At 37.4% G+C, this 15,354-nt stretch overlaps 1 protein-coding gene across 1 annotated transcript in view; it reads right to left on the reverse strand.

Annotated features, from left to right (window-relative positions):
* Nucleotides 1-13,025, reverse strand: part of LOC127429312 (histone-lysine N-methyltransferase, H3 lysine-36 specific-like) — a 30,770-nt gene extending 17,745 nt beyond the window's left edge. Inside the window, exons 1-12 of the mRNA XM_051678270.1 lie at nucleotides 12,941-13,025; nucleotides 10,276-10,371; nucleotides 10,038-10,143; nucleotides 9,297-9,852; nucleotides 7,206-7,347; nucleotides 6,803-6,975; nucleotides 4,005-5,904; nucleotides 3,802-3,914; nucleotides 3,197-3,470; nucleotides 2,781-2,881; nucleotides 1,168-1,207; nucleotides 495-664 (exon numbers count right to left, since the gene is read on the reverse strand). Coding sequence (XP_051534230.1) covers nucleotides 495-664; nucleotides 1,168-1,207; nucleotides 2,781-2,881; nucleotides 3,197-3,470; nucleotides 3,802-3,914; nucleotides 4,005-5,904; nucleotides 6,803-6,975; nucleotides 7,206-7,347; nucleotides 9,297-9,479 — 3,096 coding nt within the window. The 5' untranslated portion in view covers nucleotides 9,480-9,852; nucleotides 10,038-10,143; nucleotides 10,276-10,371; nucleotides 12,941-13,025. The remainder of the gene's footprint in view (nucleotides 1-494; nucleotides 665-1,167; nucleotides 1,208-2,780; nucleotides 2,882-3,196; nucleotides 3,471-3,801; nucleotides 3,915-4,004; nucleotides 5,905-6,802; nucleotides 6,976-7,205; nucleotides 7,348-9,296; nucleotides 9,853-10,037; nucleotides 10,144-10,275; nucleotides 10,372-12,940) is intronic.
* Nucleotides 13,026-15,354: the final 2,329 nt, after the last annotated feature.

The following is a 15,354-nucleotide window of genomic DNA, read 5'->3' on the forward strand; positions in this document are numbered from 1 at the left end:
CCTTATTTTAATGCAGCATTTAGGAAGGCTGATTTCCTAAATTTGAGACACCAAAGCTGCATGTGATTGACATGTGAATACACTATGTGAGCATCTAGTAGTTACTGTATGGAGTTGCAGAGTTACACTTAGTGGCCATGTTATTAGGTACACCTTTCTAAGGCCACAGTAGGATTTCCCCCACCCCTTGCCCCAACAACAGCCCAAGTTTTTTTGCCATGGATCCAACAAGAAGCTGGAAACAGTAACAGTTATTAGATTCTGGTCTATGTTGACAAGGGAAGTTGGCGAGGGAAGTGCGTTAAATCTGAAGTGAACCCAAGGCAGGTATTTTAGACCTCTTTGGCTGTCACATGATTGCACAAACGAGTAGTGGTACAGGTGTACCTAATAGAGTGGCCACTGAGTGTATAATACTCGTTTATGACTGAATTTATTTTGAATATATATTTTATTTTGATTGAACTCTATTTTGAAGAGTTCATTGTACTGACCTCTGAGTCCAGAGCATCTGAAACATTCTCAGCTGCTTCTGGGTTCACTGGCTGAGGAACTGTAGGGGCAATTTCTGTCTGCTCTGTGCTTTTTAAGATTGGGGCAGTTGCTGTGTTGATGGACTCAGAAGATATCCTGTTCTTACATTTTAATGACTGTTGTCCCATTCCTTTATTTACAACACAATTAAAACACAAATATACATAAAACATACATGAACATCTTGGCCATCAACCAAATTCACCTGTAAACCCTCACACTTCCTTAGATGTTTTAAGGACTGATGTCAGTTAAAAGTAACTTCACATTGGCTGCTAAAGATTGATTCATTGACCCTTAATTTGTTAGAATGTAAGTGCTTTGGACTGCATGAAATCTATGTTTACTTTGTGAGCACGCAAATACCTGCTGTGTGCTCTGCAGTAGTTTATGATTTGTAGAGCCTGATTTCAAATTATGACAAGATAAAAAATTAGCTCAACATGCTAATGTTATTGTTATTCCAATATTAAACAAAATGGTCAGTTTTAGTGCTGGACAAAAGTGATGGACTTCATTTACTTCATTGTTAAATGGCCTGGAATTCTCTCTGACTGCTAGCTAATAGTGTCTTCCCATATATTAACTTTGTTTTGATTAGTGAATAGATTTCAAGGCTCACAGTAAACAAACCTGGATTAGCAGCATGTCCAGATGTCTTCTGTGACTTCATCTGTGAATGATAATAGTATTAGACCAATCTTCTCTTATTGATTTCCACCTATATATATATATATATATATATATATATATATATATATATATATATATATATATATATATGCAATATTGTATCTGCCAAAAGCCAAAATTTTATTTATTTATTTATATCCCCTTTTCTCCCCAATTTGGCATGCCCAATTCCCACTGCTTACTAGGTCCTCATGGTGGCGCAGTTACTCGCCTCAATCTGGGTGGCAGAGGACAAGTCTCAGTTGCCTTCGCTTCTGAGATTGTCAATCCACGCATTTTATCACATGGCTTGTTGTGCATGACGCCGCAGAGACTCACAGTATGTGGAGGCTCATGCTATTCTCCGTGATCCACACACAAATTACCATGTGCTCCATTGAGAGCGAGAACCACTAATCGCGACCACGAGGAGGTTACCCCATGTGACTCTACCCTCCCTAGCAACTAGGCCAATTTGGTTGCTTAGGAGACCTGGCTGGAGTCACTCAGCACACTCTGGATTAGAACTCGCATCTCCAGGGATGGCAAAAGTTGTAATGTTACATTTTAAGGCTAATATGAAACTACTATATGACTATATTTCCAATAAATTGTATTATTTAAACAGGCTTTTTTACACAGTTATCCTGGTAGTGTTAATTTTTCTCTACACTAAAATCCCCCAAAATATTAAATGTCCTTGCTGTTGGGGGGTAGCTCAGTGAGTAAAGACGCTGACTACCACCCCAGGAGTCACGAGTTCGAATCCAGGGTGTGCTGAGTGACTCCAGCCAGGTCTTTTAAGCAACCAAATTGGCCCGGTTGCTAGGGAGGATAGAGTCACATGGGGTAACCTCCTCGTGGTTGCTATAATGTGGTACGCTTCGGTGGGGCGTGTGGTGAGTTGTGCGTGGATGCCGCGGAGAATAGCGTGAAGCCTCCACATGCCCTATGTCTCCCCGGTAATGCACTCAACAAGCCACGTGATAAGATGCACGGATTGACGGTCTCAGACGCAGAGGCAACTGAGATTCGTCCTCCGCCACCCGGACTGAGGCGAGTCACTATGCCACCACGAGGATTGGGCACTGGGAATTGGGCATTCCAAATTGGGGAGAAAAAAGGGGAGACATTTTTTTTTACTTGCTGTTCTTTAAAACAGATATCCACTGGCTAACTTGAGTGAATATTGGTTTTTAAATGACTGATGTCGATATCTATAGACAAGGATGTCCGATATAAATGCAGATATACATAATACAATATAACTACAGCAAATCAGATGTACACACAATTTCTAAAGTGAAACGATTATACAATATTTCCACAAATTAGCTTAAACTTGAAAAAACAAAACAAAAAAAACAACAATTTTAAAACAGAAATTGTTTACTATCAATTGGTAAATATATTGGTAGATTTTGACATAAGAGAAAGTTAACACTTCTGTTAATTGGCCAAGCGAACACAGTTATTGGCCAATGCTGTTAATTACAAAATGGCCAAATATCAGCAGATTTATCAGCCTGGCCAATATGTATTGGTCTATCACTACTTGTAAGTTATACAAGTACCTTTCGTTTAGGTATGAGAATCGGTTCAGCTTCAATGGAACTTTCTAGAATCTTTTTGGTGGGCTTCCTTTGTCTCTTTGTGCTTAGACACACACCATCACCTATTCAAAAATGATGAAAAATATAATGCAATAAATTCTTTTTGACTTTCAAGCATTTTCTGCAAGTACTAAAGACAATCAGTTCCCACAAAATACATCTTTTTATAATGAAGCAGTTCTGGTCTGCTATAAGTCTATAAACATAATATGGCCTCTGCATCTACCATAATAATATGAAAAAAAGTGTGTGATCTCAATTTTTGAAAGTGATCAAAATTTTTGCTTGCACAGCCTGCCAGCATAGTCACATTTTCAGAAAGGGCATGGGCAAGTGAATTTATTTATAATTATTATGTAAACTTAAGAACTACTCACCAGCTGCTTGGGTTTGAAGTTGCTCTATATGACAAATTTCCCTACATGAAGATGGGACAGTTTCAGGAGGTGGAGTTAGCATGTCTACAGACAAAACTTGACTCTCTTGACATGGAGTGGTATTTATCGAGGGAGCGCTCCAAGGCATCTCTTCCAGAGGATAAGTCTGTACTTCTGGCAGGGATCTCGACACGCCTTGTTCTGTTACCTGAGGTTCCTGTATACCTCCACCAGATATTTTCTCCAATGGACCACTGCGATTGTGTTTTTCAACCTGTTTGCAAATGTATGATTTTTATTTTTTTTTAAGATTATACTTAATTGTAGAATATAAGAAAACTTTAAAGGGATACTTCCACCAAAAATGAAAATTCTGTCATTTATTCATTTTCATGCTGTTCAAACCCATCTGAGCTGCTTCAATGGAACAAAAGGTAATTGAAAGGTGACTGAGGCTGTTCCATGGAAGAAAGAAAGTCATATTTGTTTAGAACAACATGAACTAATTTTCATTTTTGGGTGAACTATCCCTTTAGCATCCAACTTGAACTGTAGAAAGTGCTAGCAGAAACTATTTTTCTATTTGCTGGCAGAAACTGAGCTACCTTCGAAAATGTCTCAGGTTTCTTTTTTGTTCTCTTCTTAGTGGAAAACAATTGATCGTATTCCTCTGTCCATTCTATGAGTCTTTTGCTAGGTTTTCTAATACGTTTGCATTCTGTGAAAAACACAAACATTTTTGAGCCCACTTAAAGTAGGTTAACATTCCAAGACTACAGAGATAAATGTATCCATTGATTATCTTTACCTGTAGGGATGTAATTTACTGGACAGTTGCCTGGAGGAATTTCTAGTGCGCTGATATTCACATCCTTCACAGGCGCAAAAGAACTTGACTTGTTTGTGCCAACCTCCAAGACGTCACAATTTTCTGAGGGTAACCCTGGAAGTCGTTCTGCTTCTTGATTACCATTACCTTCATCTTTATTTAACACATTGTCAATGACTTGGTCAAACTTTTGCCAACGCTTTTTGGGCACACAGACAGAAAACTTGATCTCTGGTTCCTCTGAGGGCAGTTGGTGCGCTCGTATCAGTTTGTCAAATGAATCATTGGAATGGACATGCTCTGAGATCTCACAGGGTGCCGTGTTGATACAAAGTTTCATTCTATTTTCCAAAGGTTTAACATTTTTCAATAGCTTGTCTGTTAGCTGTTTTGCAGTGATAACACTGCTGTTGGTTGTGTCACTCTGTGGGATCTCAATTATCTTGTTTGGCCCAGCCTTTAGCTTGACCTTCTTCTGTTTGTATTTGAAGCCAGACATTTTGCCCGGTTGGCATTTTTGTGAAACTATCGTGTTTATTTGGGTCAGCTTATCCTTTGCTGGAATCTGTGATGGCTCCTCTTTAATAAGTTCATCTACAGGTAAAGTTTCCATTACCAATGGTGCTCCATCGGTTTTGGGGCTATCGTGCATATCCTTTAGCAGCATTAAGAATGTGCTAAACTTATAGTTTGCGTCAGGCAGAAAAGACAGAGGCTGGCCACTATGTTTGTTTGCTAAAGACTTGAAGGTAATTTCTTTCAAGTTCTCAACATCTTCTACACTTAACTGCAAAGGAGATAGAGAAGAACTAGAAGACAAATCAGAAACATGGCTCTCTTGTTTGCACTTGGATGAATGAAAGGCAACAGTTGCTGGAGACATCAAAGATGCTTCATTCTCAGATTTTACTACATCATCTTCAAAACCTGGATGATCTGAGGAAAGCTCTGAGTCCTTTTTCTGATCATGGTTTTCTGTAGTTGCCATCTTGTGTGAAGACGTGTTGTCAACACCTTCTTTATCAGGTAATGTAAAATAAGAGGAATTCTCTGTTTCGACATTTGAGGTCGACTCTTGAATCTGGTTTGAGAGTTGATTCTGCATGTGTTCTGCCTCCTCCATTGCTTTCAGTGCTCTAGTCATCAGACGACTACTTGCAGGAAGGCACTTCACTCTCCTATCAAGAGCTTTCTTGGCTTCAATAGACAGTTGTTTGAGTCCTGTGATGTGATTGTCTTTGGATTTCATGCATGCTGAATCTGGCATCTTAATTTTACAAGATACCTTCCCAAAAGAACAATTAACCGATTTAATTCCTGCCCGAATAAGTCCTCCATTGACTTGACCCTTTCCTGCTTTGCTGAACCAAAGGCCACCCTGGTTCTCAACATTCTTCTTTACTTCTGTATCATTTGTAACAGCAAGTTGGCTTGTGGTTGATTTTGACTGTTTATCGACAACACATTGCTTAGATGTTCGCTCACTACTTTTGGGACATCTGCGAATCTGAGGAACCGAATCAATATCAGAGTAGGGACTGTCCAAAGCTTCAACAGTCTTCTCACAATTGAAGTCCTCAACTTTTTTGAAATGTGTGGATGATGACTTTCTTTGCTTTTTAGTGTTTTTAGACCTTTGATTATGTTGGCAGTTGTTCAGATGGTCTTTTTGTGCAACTCTTCCATTGGTCACAGGGATAATGTTGGGGAATTCCACTGAAGATGTCAGAGAGACTTTGTTTTCACTGTCTACTGTGGTTCCATCAGAGACGTTTTGGACGAAGGCTGAGCAGGAAGTGTTTGATCTCGGCTTCTCCAAGAGATGTGCTTCTGCTTCAGCCACACTAGTTCCCCAAGAGTTCAGAAAACGCTTGGGTATCTGCAAAGAAACTCAAGAGTAACAATTTCACATGAGTTTTGAAAAGGTGTATGTATAAGAGGCAGACCGATGTATCAGTTTTACAGATTAATCTGTGCTGATAGTTGATTTTTGGATTTATCGTTTATCGGCAAAAATCTATGCCGATAGTTTTTTTTTTTATTGCTCCGTATTCCCCTGTGGCCGGCGCTGGAGGATTCTACAACGGCTTGTTTCTACAGTATAACAGCGGCCTCTAGAACTGAAATAAAAACAATCACTGACAACTAATGGAGATTTGCTGCATTTAAATATTTCATCATTGACAATATTCATTCATATTTTTATCCTCACTTCAGTGCATATTTTGATTAGAAAATCAAGTGTTCTAAATTGAAGCAAGGCATGCAAAGAAAAAATGTGACTATATGGAAATGTGCCCCGTCACGACATACATCATATCTCCCACTTTATATCTTGTGAATAACAGTAAACCTTATTACATCTCATCTGGTGAAATAAATATATGCAAAACTCCTCAACTGGTGAATATATAAGCTATATAAAGCTTAATTTTGTACATTATACTTAATATAAATCATTGTAACAGGGCCAAGTCTCCGACATTCCAAATTAAAGTTCCTGGTGTGTTTCAGGATTTTTATAGTTAAAAGTCCCACGTTATGCACCAAATCTTAATTTTTTTCTGGTTATTATTGGGATTTTGGTTGAACATAGAAAGGAAAGAATACAAATTTTTTTAACATTCTATAAATCGATTTTTAAAACTATCGGACGATTAATTGGTTATTGACCTTTCCCACCACCTTAGTTATCTGTATCTGCAAAGTCCACTATCGGTCGACCTCTAGTATGAATTAAAATATCCATTAAACTGAAAAGATGCTTCAGAAATTACAGAGTATCTGTTGTTTTCATCTTGTTGCCGTCCACTTCCTCTCACAAAGGGGAGATTGTTAAACTGATATCCGCCAACAAATATATGAGTAGATTGCTCAGGGACCCATGCCTGTTCTTCAGGTTCTCCAAATGTCTTGAGAAAATATTGACGGGTGATCCTATCCATTGGCTCTGAAACAGAATTGCACAAAGCAATTAAATAAAGGACAACACTATTTATTTTTTTTATTGAGGGAATATGCAGTAAATCATAGTCTACTCTCCAATACCACTAGCTATAAGGTAGGGCACTAAATGGGTGTCCACATTCAGTAAAAGCCATTGGAAAAGTCACAGCTCTTGTTCATGAAGTTAATAAAGGAGCGGGTATCAGTTTTGTTTTTTTTTGGTTATGTACTTACCTTTAATTCTGTGGTAAACCCCCTCAAGTGGGTCAACAGTTACCTGGCATGGCCACCATGGTCTGCGGTTGAATTTGGCCCAAATAACTTCACCCTCCAAATATTTCACAGGTGGTACAGTCTTTGATTTTTGTTTTTTTGTCTGCTAGTAGATATCATATAAGAAAATATAATTAATTCAAAACTAATGAAAAGGTTCAGCATCAGCTACAAAAGCATGTTTCAAAAAACATTTAATACGATTCAGATACTGTTCATCAGCAGAATAAATTAAAAGGAAAACATTTCACTTACATTATACTGTATGTTAATGCAGTACACGCATATGTGTTTTATATTTTAAGCGCATATCCAGAATATAATATCAGAATATTATATAAATATGTATATTTTTAATATGGTCATTATACTTGATAATCTAAATCTAAATATAGTAAGTTTACCTAACTTACTATAAATTATGAAGTAATTAGTTTTGTTTGGTTTACAACTACAGCACTAAATAACAAATAATTATATTACACAGATTCTTGAATACAATAAAGACCAGGTTCATCCTTTTTGTTTTATTTGGTAGTTTTAAATCTATGATAAATTGTGTAAGGAAATTATGGTTTTCAATATTCAATTCCTTTCTTAGAAACTAACTACCTATCCACCACCATTACTCGGTAATATCATAATACGTTTGGTAATAAAAACAAAAGGTAACTGTGATTTGCCCAGTCAAAAATATATGTATTTATTTGTAAACGAAAAGGTTCAGCAGTTATTTTCAACTGCCAGCATGCGGATCAAATTTGGCCCGTCAATTATTTTTATCTAAAGTTGATAATTGATTTTACTCTTTGCGCAACACTCAGCGGTGAACTTAACAACACACAGCCATGAGTTTAACAACAACCACCAAATTCACAATATTTGCAGGACAATCAAACACTAATTTTTCCTTACTGAATGGGAGGATTATAGAGAATGGGGAAGAAAAGAAACTTTCTTTTTTTGCCCCCTTGTTTTCATAATTTCGAAACAATAGCCCTAAATTGCTAAAATTATCATTATTTTTTATTTTCTAAGTACAGTGTTGTGTCAGGTCATGATTGTTCTCAGTCATTCATTCAGCCAGCCATTCTCCAGATATTTTTTAAGACATTTATGGCTGGACCTGAAAAAACACCCCTGACTACTTTACTGTCAATCACGCATGAACTCCTGGTGGCAAATACAACAACAACAATTGTTTAAAGCAATATACCTTTTGCAACAATTTTGGCATGGAAAAATTGCATATTGCCACTGATACCATTTTTACTCTTTTGGAACAAACGTAGCAATCTTTAAAGTAAGTATGAAAAATGCAATAGTGTGGCTCAGCGGTAAACATTTTTCAACGTTATTCAGACAATGGAGCCCATTAAAGCTGAAGTATGTAATTTCTGTGACACTAGCGCCACTGAACGGAACTACAAAAATAAACAATATTTACAAAACAGCTTTCCGAATACGCCCCTTGTCTTGTGTTGTTCAAACAGTCAGATAGCCCCGCCCCCAACTCATGCTATTGGTTGAGTTGTTGGGGCAGGTCTAAGCGGGTTGCTTAAAACAAACACGGGAATTTTTTTTAGCGCCACAGAGACACAGTGTTTACAGTTTTCGAGAAAATTAACCTTTGAATGGTTCACAGGTTAATTGAATTGTCAACAGAGAGTTGTCTCTGCTTATTAGGCTGGGATAGAAGTATTTTAACAATGAAAAAGTTACATACTTCAGCTTTAACTTAATGTAAAAGTAATTTAAAACCCTATATAAGTTTGAAATTGAGACAAAATGCTGGCTGTAATATGGTGAGATATCTAATAATAGTGATGACTGTATTTTTTAAGGGTTGGGGTAGGAGGGCAAAATCAGAACTTGCCATTACAATCCCAGCAGGACTGCTCACTAGAGAAAAAATGCCACAATCACTTTTTGACTTGTCTTCAAAGTCGAATTCTTGGCACAGGGATGCGCAAGCCTTTGAAACTTTGCCCCTAGTCGGACAACGTTTGAGATCTAATTTTGTCTTTAAATTTGTATTTGTTGTATCCTCACTCCTTGAAACGCACGTGGCCCTTTCCAATCGAGACACCGTCTCGGCATCCATAACTTCATCCTCGTCCTCATCTTCAAACAAAATTGACTCAAAGTGGAGTCCGTTTGCAAAGGGACTGGATGAGTCCAGACTAAAATCCGGACTGGGTGGAGACGTGCAACTGTCATTGTCAGCTCTACCATCAGTCAGAGCTGCGTCCATTTTGTTATGGCACCGTGAGACAGACTAACTCAATCTGGCTACCATGCCCAGAGTCCCTTGTTTGCACATTGTTTCGTAAGCATTGTGGGTCCCAGTCGGCAAGATTCCCAAAGGTCAGATCCCCAAGGCTTCTCAATGGACTACAAGTGGGATTTGAGCCCTATTTACAGATGAGACAGGGAAGGCAAGGTCCAAGTTAGGCATTTTTCTTCTGATGGCTGATGTTTTCCATATGTTTGATGTGCTGATAAAGTATTTTCAAGCACATCAGGCACCTGTGGACAGGTACAACAATCTTCTGCACTCCAGAGAGTCAGCTCATGGCGATAAAAGATATGGTCATTGTGCCATCTTCTGAAAAGACATACAAACTTGTCAAACTTATCATATGTTTTACATTTAATAAGCACTTATTTCAGTGTTATATCAATTTAAGGGTCCTCTATTTGTTTGTAAACATCCAATTATGAATAACAATTCTAAAATAGAAGACTAATTATTATATAGTCTAGTCTATATCAGCATTACCAATAACTAACATTAGGTTTAGTGAATTAGTCCGGTTAGATTTGGCCAGTGGTGGTTTCGCAAGCTGCCTCTTCTTTGGTTATGTTAGGAACGGAATAACAGCACAAAGGTTTGGTTCTGGAAGCAAAAATAAAAAAACTTTTCCACAGAGTAAATGATTTTCAGCGAAGCCATCAGTCAGCGTTATTTCAACTTCATTGTTAAAAAATCATGTTTGATAGCAGAATTCATGGTAAACAACTACATTACCCATAATCCAGCAGTGAAAGCTTCACCAATCAGTGAACCGTGGCCAACAAAGCCCACAAAAAGAGCCCAGGAGCGACCGCCCACTCCAGTGACCCACTGTGAATGACACAACCAAGTCGATCTCCCTTCAATCTTAAACTATCTGTATACTGTATTTGTACATATCAAAATATTCTGCAATAAACTTAGAGATGAAAATTTCTCATCATTTACTCACCCTCATGCCATGCCAGATGTGTATGACTTACTTTCTTCTGCTTTACACAAACAAAGAGTTTTAGAAGAATATTTCAGCTCTGTAGGTCCATACAATGCAAGTGAATGGTGGCCAGAACTTTGAAGCTCCAAAAAGCATCTAAAGGCAGCATAAAATATTCCATATAACTCCAGTGATTAAATTCATATCTTCAGAAGAGATATGATACGTGTGGGTGAGAAACAGATCAATATTTAAAGGTGCACTATGTAACTTTGTGCTCTCTAGCGACATCTGTTGTTGAAACTTAAAATTGCAAGCAATTTGCAGAAGAACACACGAATCTCATGCTATGCGAGTTGTGTTTCGGCACTGCTCTTCTGGTGGATGAATCTCATGATTTGAGCTTACCTGGACATCGCCTGTGTGAGATCATGACAGAGATATTCAGTCATAACGTGTATTTTCATGTTGACATAATGTTATACAATTAACCCTTTAAAACTGAAATATAACTTGCTTTGATTAAGATAAACAACACTCATATTCACATATTTTGAATTAATTAATTTTACACTTATAGCGCTTTTCTGACACTACACTGAAAGCGCTTTTACATAGAGAACAGGGCACTCAATCATTACCAGTATATTTTAATATAATTTTTCAAGTGCTTTATCAACTATTAATGTTTGTATTGTACTACACTTATCAATTTAAGAGGTGATACTCATGATATGGCTGATACGAGTCCAATGGAAGACTTTATTATTGTTAAATTATATTGTTCAGCCTCAGTTTATATTGCAAGTGAACCGTAATACTACAATAGTATGTCTATGCAACGCTCACATAACACTGTAAACGAAAAACATAAAACATTCAATAATGATGGGGATAAAATATACTTTATTAAAAAAAAAAAAAAAAAAAAAAACATGCTTAAATATGCAATGTAACAATTACAAGTCAATTTTAGAAGTCAAAAATATTAGTAAACATGTCACAGTAACTTCCACCAACAATGTAGATACATCGCGATCGGTTAACACACGAGTAATGTTTGATTCAATCAAGCTTGACAAGCAATGTTAGCTTCAAAAACCCTACCAGACAACATATCCAAGCATTATAGCAGGTACACAACTTTGCCAAACAGATAACAGATAAACATCTATCCAGACTGGTGTGATGCAGTGAACTGCGCATGTGTGACTGACTGAACTGAACAGTAGTTTCTCCAGCCGGAACATGAGACAGACATTCTTTCCTGTGTTTACGGACACGACGTAATGACACAGGGATACACGTCAAAAGCCAGTGATTTCGTGCCAAATCCGACAGCTCAAAATACAAGTAGTTTTTATAGGCTTAGCGTAGTGAATCGTGGTACGGCAAGGACATTGTATTAAACACTGGATGTTTATGTAGTCAATCAATAATGTCAATTTGTTCATTTTTAACCAAAAAAAAATCTTACATAGTGCAGCTTTAAGTCCTTTTTTTTAAATAAATTCTCCTTCCTGCCCAATAGGTGGTGATATGCACAAAAAATGTGAATCGCCAAAAACAACAGAAGTAGAATGTGAAAGTGAAGATTTATAGTAAAAAAGGACTTTAATATTGATCTGTTGCTCACCCACACCTGCCATATCACTTCTGAAGACTTGGATTTAACAACTGGAGTCATATGGATTACTTTTATGCTGCCTTTATGTGCTTTTTGGACCTTCAAAGTTCTGGCCACCATTCACTTGCATTGTGAGGACCTACAGAGCTGAGATATTTTTCAAGACATCTTCGTTTGTGTTCAGCAGAAGAAAGAAAGTCATGAAGTCATTTATGAACCCAGACAGCTAAAAAAGTGGGCGGGCACTGCTGCGCTCTTTAACATAAAGCATACTACATTCGTAGTATGTGTAGTATGGTAGTATGCCATTCCACACATACCCCACAACACAGTAATGATAGCAGGCGCACATATATGACATACACCGAAGAGTGAACTCTCGAGACTGGCACATTTCACATGAAGTGATATACAGTTTTGATATAAGATGTAAAACTATCAGCGCTATCCTCAATGAGACCAGAAAAAACACCCGCGTGCTTGTATTGTCAATTATTATAATGTATTTATAATAATGTATCTCGCGCGAACAAACATCAGTCCAGAGTTCACAGAGTTAAACCGGTCCCCAGTTTTAAATGTGTTGAATTTAAAACATATCAAATGAGCTACTTAAGGAAACACCGATGGAATCTTACCATTTACATGTTGGCTAGTGTCATTCATATTGGAAACTCTTCGTTTGTGCGCGCGAAATGACCTTTTTTCCAAAATTGTGAAAGTGGATCAAGAAAATCCCAGCCGCGGCTGCAGCAGTAGGCCTGAGAACATATTCATGCTATCATCACTCTACCCCTTACAAATAAAAATAGATCAAACACATGCATTATAACACTCACACACACATAGAGAGACACATCCAGTGCGCGATATCTGAATGACAACGAACCCAAGGGTTACGATCCGGACGTTGTACTTTTCATTCTCAATAATGATCGTTTCCTTGCTGTCGACCTGCCCCTGGTTCTGTTTCAAGCCCGTGACTGTATGAACAGTGTCTATGAACAGCAGCCAATCGGCAAGGCAACCCAACCCCCTGTGAGAGGAGCTCTCCTCAACTCCTGTGCCTCACTTTATCCCAAAATACAATTATGCATGACAATTAAACGCTCAAATGCGTGTTTAAAACTTGCCTCAACCACATTATGTGTCCTAATAATATTTTCCCCTCACTTGCAAGAAACTACAACGTGCTTTTGCACTGACATGACATTATTATTGCACTTCAGTGATTTTATAAATCTGTTTTATTATTATTATTATTATTATTATTATTATTATTATTATTATTATTATTCTTTTACAGTTATGAATCAACGTCCGAGCATTGAACTCAAGCCCAGAAACACCCGGTTCCGTATTGACGATGCTCAAGTTCAGAGATCTTTCTGGTCATTCAAGATGGAGTCGCTTTTGTGGTGCTGGCACAGGCCACAAAGTGTTAAATTTCGACTTGAAGTACGGCTTTATATTCAAGAAGTTGTGCTTCATCTTTCAACGGCGTATTTTTACATTAGAGTTGTTAAAATAACAGTCCCAGTGAGGACTTGGAGACGTGTTCAGAGCAGTGTTGCGCAATTAATTATGCTATAGTGCTTTATGTTATATATACTGACAGGTTTTGTGTAATAGTGCACATAGGTAACACACTCCTTTAGTCACATCTAATATAAGGTGCAAATGACGAGAACTCGGAGATGTGTTGATCCTAAAGAGATTCTGACGTGTCAACATGAAAATATCGCGTTTGTTTTGCTCTTCTGTCGTTTGTTTTTGTCTGAGGGGAAAATGGAGGAGACCGACACCATTTCTCCGCGCTCAACGATTAGTGGCAGACAGTTTAATGTCGTGTGAACGTGAGTGACACTGGAGCGCTTTAATGCGACCGACAGTCGCAAACACTGATAGCTTTTCATCTAGTCTCTCTGGTGCTTAGCAACACGTCTGTTCACAATCCTGCATAACTCAAAACCTTTTACAGTAATGCTCCCTTGAGGTTTATTTTTAAGAGAAGGACGTGTTTAGGGCTAGGGAATTGTCCAAATGTGGTTTGGGACGTTATGGGACGTCTCTGGCACCTCAGAAGGAAATTAGATGTAAAAATGGATGTTGAGCTGAGAGAAAGTGTTTCAGCAGAAGCGCCCGTTGTGTGTATGTGGGCCTGCTGCTATCCGCTCCGCCTGAACAGCGCCTCAGCTGACTGACAAAACATCTACAGCATGATAGTTACCTCACTCAATTACTATTGTAACCCATATATATTCGTTTTAATGAGAGCTAATTCATATTTGACTGTGCGCTATTACATTTGAATTTACTGCTTCAACATACGGTAACGTGAGAATATTTTACATGACTGTAATGAAGTTATAAATGTATACATTAAAACTGCAAATAGATTAAAAAGCGAATAAATACAAGCACTCAAAATATAAGGATGGTAAATTATTATTACTAAAGGAATATTCCGGGTTCAATACAAGTTAGGCTCAATCGTGTGTGTGTGTGTGTGTGTGTGTGTGTGTGTGTGTGTGTGTGTGTGTGTGTGTGAAAACCTAATAAGGATCTACACAGAACGTTCTCTAATGTTTATTTTTAGTTTGTTTGTTTTTTCATTCACATTTTTTATTATTTTTCATAAATGTTTCCAAGAGATTGATACAACAACCTTACCTTTTTTGTGTGAAAACTTAAAAAGAACCTTCACAGAACGTTCTCTAATGGTTGTTTTTAGGTTTTATTTTTATAACCTTAAACCAACGTTTCCAGAACGTTGCAGGGAGGTTTTTGTGTGAAAACCTAAAAAGAACCTTCACAGAACGTTTTCTAATGGTTATTTTTAGGTTTTATTTTAATAATAATAAACTAACGTTTCCAGAACGTTGCAGGGAGGTTTTGTGTGAAAACCTAAAAAGAACCTTCACAGAATATTCTCTAATGGTTATTTTTAGGTTTTATTTTTAAACCATACACCTACTTTACACAGAAAAGGTTTTTAAGCTATTTTATTGTAGTTAAATCATGTTAACACGCATATTGTTTGCATCTTGTGGCTATACTTTTAAAATAGTGTGTTTTTTAATGTTTATGGATTGGCCCCACTCACTTCTATTGTAAATGCCTCATTGTAACACAGATTTTTACTTTTTTAAAAGAAAAGGAGGGACAAGTGGAAATGATTTTTTATGGTAATCAGTATTATGCCACAAATGCTTGTATTGAACCTGCAATATTCTTTGAAAATTTTAATTAC

The sequence above is a fragment of the Myxocyprinus asiaticus genome, chromosome 38 (assembly GCF_019703515.2).
Source record: "Myxocyprinus asiaticus isolate MX2 ecotype Aquarium Trade chromosome 38, UBuf_Myxa_2, whole genome shotgun sequence".
Classification (NCBI taxonomy): Eukaryota; Metazoa; Chordata; class Actinopteri; order Cypriniformes; family Catostomidae; genus Myxocyprinus; species Myxocyprinus asiaticus.